The 6,611-nt window shown below is 45.4% G+C and overlaps 1 protein-coding gene across 2 annotated transcripts; it reads right to left on the reverse strand.

Moving 5' to 3' along the window:
* Positions 1 to 1,478: 1,478 nt before the first annotated feature.
* LOC135370957 (vacuolar protein sorting-associated protein 37B-like) lies at positions 1,479 to 5,919 on the reverse strand. 2 transcript variants are annotated; one of them, XM_064604902.1, is made up of 5 exons: positions 5,719 to 5,919; positions 5,300 to 5,440; positions 5,060 to 5,231; positions 4,913 to 4,995; positions 1,479 to 2,839 (listed from the first exon to the last, which is right to left on the reverse strand). In XM_064604902.1, exons 2-5 carry the CDS (start codon positions 5,435 to 5,437, stop codon positions 2,522 to 2,524), a joined length of 711 nt encoding a protein of 236 aa, XP_064460972.1. In that variant the 5' UTR covers positions 5,438 to 5,440; positions 5,719 to 5,919; the 3' UTR covers positions 1,479 to 2,521. The 2 variants fall into 2 exon arrangements, with proteins under 2 accessions (XP_064460972.1, XP_064460973.1); XM_064604903.1 differs by lacking the exon at positions 5,719 to 5,919 and adding an exon at positions 5,499 to 5,581.
* Positions 5,920 to 6,611: the final 692 nt, after the last annotated feature.

Raw genomic sequence — 6,611 nt, forward strand, 5'->3', positions numbered from 1 at the left:
TTTGCCCTAAAGTCGAACATTGACTGCTGGTTCGATCACTATATGTTGAAACCCAAACTTCATTCCCGAGAACGGTGTTCTTATTCTCCTATTATCTAAAACGTAGTTCGATAAAACGAGCCTTGCTTTCGCTGAAACGTAATTCGCTCGAACGTAGCCGCTTCTCTAAAATGTTATTCTCTAAAACCAGACTCGGAAACTGTAGAGGGAACCGAGAAGGACCTTCAAGTTGACGAATGGGCACGGCGATGAAACGTCTGCATCCAGACAAACTATTATTTTGTTTCGCTTCAGGCCATACTTGAAACTGTTAGCGTCTTCCTGACAGCGTCGACAGCACAACGAGACTATAAAGAGGCACTTCAGAAAATGGATCTCTATGCCCCGCTGTTACAGTTCCAGGTATTAAAAAAAAAAAGAACAACAAACAAGAGAGAGAAACAGAATTCTGCGGACACCTGTTTGCATGACGCCCGTGTTTTTCACAATGTACTGTCCTACAATGTGAACATACCGTTGTTCATTTACCACGCGCGATTTCCCTCAACCGACATCGACAAATACAGTATAGGCTCCGTCAATCCCTCGGGTTAATAAATTTATATCGACGTTTCATACCACCCACTTTGAAGCTCCAACAAACCAGCTCGTTCAAGTATTTGCTACAATGACCCCACGAAGCCATATCGCTGCGTTGACGATGCACGTTCACGACCTTCTAACAACCTTCATATAAGCTGATTTTGCAATTTGCGATTTTGGTATTGTGGATTTTGAGACCTGGGATTTTGAACACCTGGTTATCGTGCATTACCCCTTTCGAACAAACCGAAACTGGTTTAGGCGCCAGCAATTACGCGCTTTCACAAACTTTTCAAACAACCCGTAAAACTCCATAGTTTCGGATTCTCCAAGGACAGGTGACGTCATAGGGGACCCCTGGCAACAGCGCGCGTCTCCGCACTCCGCCCCAAGTTGGAAGACTTCCAGCAGCTGTAGTGACGACGCGAAAATCGACCTTGGAGGACCTACGTTGCTAGTCACGTGGACGATTGGACACGCCATGACGTCACACTTATCGAACCTTGAAATTAATTTGTGATAGTTTGCATCAGATGGAGAAAATATTGGAATATTGATTACGTGCCAAACAGGGCATAGTTTATTTTACACTACGGAACCTCACTCTCGCATAGCGTTGATACACGAGGAAGCCAATCCTAGTCAAAGTTCACGTGGCCTTGCTGTCATATGCAACAACAGGGTTACGTCCTGTGGCATACTCACTTCTGCATATCGAGCAGCATTCTTGCATTTTCAGAAATGTGTTCTCACCACACACAACATATGATGCAAAGCAATGGAAAAACAGTAGGAGCTTCCAGGTGTTATAATGGTGATGTTCTCTTATGCGACTGGATGTTGGCTGTGTCAAAAATTCTGCTGAATAAAAAAAAAACGTTTTTGGCACACATATATATGTTCTTTGTACAAACATAGTTTAATTTCAAACTGTGCTTGAAATAAAAGTAGCAGCAGATCAGAGCCAGCAAAAGAGTAACGACAGGGCAAGTTCCAATGCAATGTCAGAATCTAAGACTGCATCCACATTTTACGCAAACATTTGATGGCTCCCTCGTGATCCAGTGCATGTGGGCATAAGGTACTCAGCAAAGCACCCAAAATGCACATGGGTACAGGAGCAAAACACGTCTCACCCCTCATTACTCTCAGTAGCGTGGTAATGAAATCTCCACTTGCAACGAAAGCAGATACAGCACACAGGCTTACCACACGGCAGGATATTTTTTGCTCGTGCCATATGCCGGTTGAACAGCAATACAGCAGCGTTTTGCTGGTACTTTACCAGAAAAGGCATTTCATGGAGAAATTTCAACAAATTCTATGAGACCCTTGGAGGAATTTCGAATGGGTCAACCCTGCCACGGTGGTGGCAGAACTTCCTGTTTTCAAGTCTCACGTTATCTGTATATCGTCACACGAACAGTCCAAACAGAACAGACAGTATGCTTTTCTGCTGGACACTGCTGAGGATGTGCTTCTCTTTCACCCTCTCATATTGTCCATTTCCCTCACCAAGTCCTCTGCTCATCCTCTTCTCCCTCCTGGCCTCATTCACTCAACCGGCAGTTTTCATAAAGAAAGGTGGTAACCCTAAGCAATGGTTAGTCTGCACTGCAGATTCGTCATCACTACTACCCAAAAATATGGACCACAAGTTCCTTCGATAGATATAATTAAAATTTAACTAATATACAAAATGTCACAGACACAATAGTTTGGCAGAACTAAGAGAACGCGGGCTCACAAGTTTAGCAATGCCAGGTAAGATCATCTACGATGGCACAGGAGACATACATATATATAGAGAGATACAGCTATAGAGATGAATCCTAGGCACTTTTGACTTTGACAAAAAAAAAAAAAAAGAACAGGAACATAGATGAATAGAACATCATCATGCATAACATTCTGCACATCGCCTATGATTCCACTCGGGTTACATGTGCGGAAGAGGCATTGGAAACTGCGAGTGCGGGTGGGGATATGGGGCAGGGTTGAGGTAAGGAGGGTAAGGGGCTGGTGCTATAATGGCAGACGGGGCTGGAGGAGCAGGGCGACTAGGAAGTGGAGGAGGGCCCGCTATGATACCCCTGGCCGCGGCTCCGTAAGGCACCCCCCTGTTCCCCCTGACAAGGAGCTCGGTCATCTTCTCCACCTTGACCCTGCGAAGGTGAGCCAACTTCCGAGACACCGTAAACTCCTCGAGGAACGACTCTACTGAGCTCTCATTGTCCAGGAACTTCTTTGCAATTTGCTGCAAGAACATCAAACAAAGACGTGATGATGTTAATGCCAACGAGGAAGAAGTCATGAACCAAAGTGCAGGCTCAATGCCATAGCTAAAAGGGTGAGGCGTTGCTACCCGCGCGTGAAATCTGGAGAATGCTTGATTTTGATCAGGATTTCCATACCACGACCATACTGAATAAAATATTCAAATTTACAAACGAAAAAAAAAAATGGCAACCACTTCATTCCAAGCACTCTAAGAGCTGGGAATAAGCATTTTATTTGCTGGAATCCTGCACCAGCAGCACAATCCTTTCAGTCCCAAAGTCAGTCACTTATGGCACCAATTTCCAACATACCACAACAGAGCATTCTACGTGCCACAAGGCAGTGATATTTCGTGTTCACCAACAACCAGCAGTACCCTTTGTGAACAGTAGTGGCAAAACGTGGCAATACCCGAGGTGACACCCTTAAAGTACCACAGAAGTCAGTTTTAAAAATCCATTTTCTTCGTATAAGACTGTTAAGTAGTCCAGTAAGATGCACCATGAGAGGTAATTCACATCACAGACTCATAATTATCGCAGAAATTGAATTTAAAGTACGCCGCAAAAAGCGACGGTGCGCAACGGAGGTGGAGAGCAGTACCGGCCTGTGATCTGCCTGGGACCTCACGCTGACGCTACAGGGGCCACACTCGCTGATTGGTTCAGAGAAATGCTGTCTGCTACGCAGCTGTCGTCTGCTACTCGGCTGTTCGGGGTTCTGAAAAAGCATTGCTCCTGGCTCGGTCGGCCGCTCCTTCTATCCCCAATTCCTCGGGGGAACTGGCAAAACTGGTTTACAGCGGCAAAGGGACAGGATGCTGACCCCCACTGACCAGCGAACCACAACGAGTTGTCCCCGTAACGTCATCGGTGAAGTGCCATCATACTTCTCCTCCTCGTTATACTCGAGTTATGGGCGAACGCGCGGAACCATGTTTATGCGTGTTTTTTTTCTGGGAAACAAATTGCACACATCAAAACCTTTCGTGCTATCCGGTAAAATGACACACACTTTCATCTAACCACACACACACACGGCTTAATCTGAAAATTTTTTGGATATTCCTCTGTTACTCCTTTAAAGGGGCACTGAGGTGACTCCAAAACGTATTTTAGTTTTTCGGCGCGGAGTGTTCTTTAACGAATAAAATGAGTTGATGCGAAAGCACGATGAGCGCAGGTGACCTACAGAGAGAGTGCGAGGGTTTTGTTCCGAGCACCTTTGAAAAATCCCTTGCCTCGTGAAAAGGGCGCATCGCAGAACAAGAGGACGTTGTAACGTATGCTACTCCCCTCACGTGACCAGTGACGTACAGCAGCACACCTCAAGCATGCATGTATAAGCAGCCTGTGTGAAACCCGATATCCTCACGGTCCTTCAACTTGTCGTCCTAGGTAAACCGTCGGTAAAGTGAATCGTAATATCAGCGAAGACAGCTATTTGTGACAACCTATTTATCGTCCTTTTGTAATCCCCTCCTGCAGGAGTCAAAGGCGAGCTTTTGTGGAGCTCGGGCAAGTTATACTCACTAAATAGTGGTCTAGGGCAAGTGGTCGAGCACCGCGGTCATTCGCTGCCCCAGTTCCGAGCGGAAATATAAAGATTATTGTTTCTCGTCCCAGTGTCACAGCAGTGGCTTGTTTCGTATGCCTTTCGTTTCACCCAAAAATTCCCAGATGTCATCTCAAACAGAGATCATAGCGCCCGATTTCTCCCTGAATTCTTGTGTGTAAATAGCACCCCGATTCCCCCCACCCCCAATTCAAAAAATCATAAAACCCGAAACAAAGAACCCTAATTCTACTTTGCAAGGCTCTTCAGCTGATGCCATGAGTGTTGAGTGTCAAGTTTTTGTTTATCAATGCTCCGTCATTTCCCCTAGTACACAGAATGTCTTCGTGACTGGCGAGTGAACTCACTCGACGTTCTGTAGATCAGCAGTGTACGCAAACAAAATCTTTCAACGCGCAAAAATTGCTAAAGCAAAAGAGGGTTTCACTTCAAACAATAACATTTCTGTGTCCAAAGAAAGGAAGAAGACAGGTACCTCTGATTCCTCCTCAGCTTGTGCTGCAGCTGTTTGCAGCAAGGCCAACGTAGTTTCCAAAGATGCCTGCCCGCCCAGTGCATCTGGAAATGAGTGATGTCTCTTCAGGTCGGTATAACAATGCAGACTTCCACAAAAAACACATACCAAGTTTCTTCTTATTTTGTTCTGCCTCCTGCTTCAACTCTTGGGCTGTTGAATACAACTCCTGTAGTCGCTGCCTGCACTGTCGTAGCTTGGGTTCCCTCGAGAGGTTAAAGTCTGCCAGACTTTTGTTGCTGGCCAGAAGCATCTCTCGTTCGTTCTCTGCATTCTTCACCTTAGTTTTAACAAACAGTTGCATCACCTCCTGTTCACATTTTACTTGAACGCCAAAGGAAACGGTACCTGCTGCAAGTCCTTGACCATACTCTCAACCCGCCCATCATCGTTGAGCAATTTCTGTAACTCGTCGTTGTTGAGATGTTGGAAAAGACCAAGGGCAGCAGTGTAGTCAGGGTTGACGTCGCTCACGTAATATGGCATACTCTGCATAATGAACATTGTACAGGCGAAGGAAAATGTGTAACACTTGTTTTATACTCACGCCAATGCGTAAATTAAGGAAACAAATGTTTTGAACCACGACCCTGGCTCAGTCAACTATCACGAAACTCACAACTTTGATAACCAATCATCGAAGACTGACTATAAGTCAGGGGTGTTATCCCCTAACCCATTAAAAAAACACGAGTATTATCGATCACGCGACAGAAAAGGATGTAGCGAAACTTTGGCCAACTTCGCGTTAAGTATGATTTGCTCACCTTCCGGTTAGTATGGCCGCTCTTTGTTACTGCCGCCAATGGGACAGCCAACTATGTACCATCACACACACCTTGTATTTGCCAAACGGCAACGCAAAACCACAATAAACGCGATAAATGCAAAATACGTGAGAAACACGGCGAAGGGAACGAAAACAAGCAAATAAAAACAAAGATGGCCGACACCCAGAGTTGCCAGGTCTTCCAAACGCGTTACCGTTACCCACAACTTGGTTACAGCAATGATAAGGCCCGCAAACCTGATAGCACCTGATAGTGCTCGACGTAGATCTTTCGACGTTAGATGCAGAAAGAGCTCGCGATTTTTTTGGAAGCCGTTAGTCGTCATGAATACGCGCCAGGGGCTTGGCCAAAAATTGTTTTCAGATAACGAGAGGATAGAAGACAAGGTTGTGTTTAGATGTTTTCAAAGGCCGAGGAGCCACACAAATATTAGGACATCTTTGCTTACGCATTTACGAGACAAAATGATGGTCGTCAGCCAGCCGTGAACACATTTGAGACTCGGTGAAGGAATGGTGCCATACATGCAAGGTGGCCCACATTTAGGGGGGTTCTTGCCCCTCAAGCTACACCCCCGTTGTACAGCTCCCGTCAACCTTAATAATAACACTGGAAAAAATATGGTCTCGTCCCCGAGCGCGAATACAGCAACACTTGGGGCCATAAGGAAATCTCAATTGAACAAAATTATTGTGTTTAACTTAAAAGATTTTGTTCACTTAACATTCCCCCAGTGAACTAGGGCGGCTCTTATCGCGCTCGGAAACGATACCTTTTTTTTTTTTTTTTCAGTGTTGTTATTAAGATTGAAGGGAGCTGTATATGCTCATGACAATGGCACATGCACTTCAATATCCCATGGTACACAT

The sequence above is a fragment of the Ornithodoros turicata genome, chromosome 10 (genome assembly GCF_037126465.1).
Source record: "Ornithodoros turicata isolate Travis chromosome 10, ASM3712646v1, whole genome shotgun sequence".
Taxonomy (NCBI): domain Eukaryota; kingdom Metazoa; phylum Arthropoda; class Arachnida; order Ixodida; family Argasidae; genus Ornithodoros; species Ornithodoros turicata.

Excerpts from the sequence above, each read along its gene's own strand:
- LOC135370957 (XM_064604902.1), bottom strand. The coding sequence starts at position 5,437 with ATGCCATATTACGTGAGCGACGTCAACCCTGACTACACTGCTGCCCTT. Across the intron at positions 5,232-5,299 it reads TGGTCAAGGACTTGCAGCAG|GTGAAGAATGCAGAGAACGA; the intron begins GTACCGTTTCCT and ends GTTAAAACTAAG. Across the intron at positions 2,840-4,912 it reads AAGCTGAGGAGGAATCAGAG|CAAATTGCAAAGAAGTTCCT; the intron begins GTACCTGTCTTC and ends ATGTTCTTGCAG.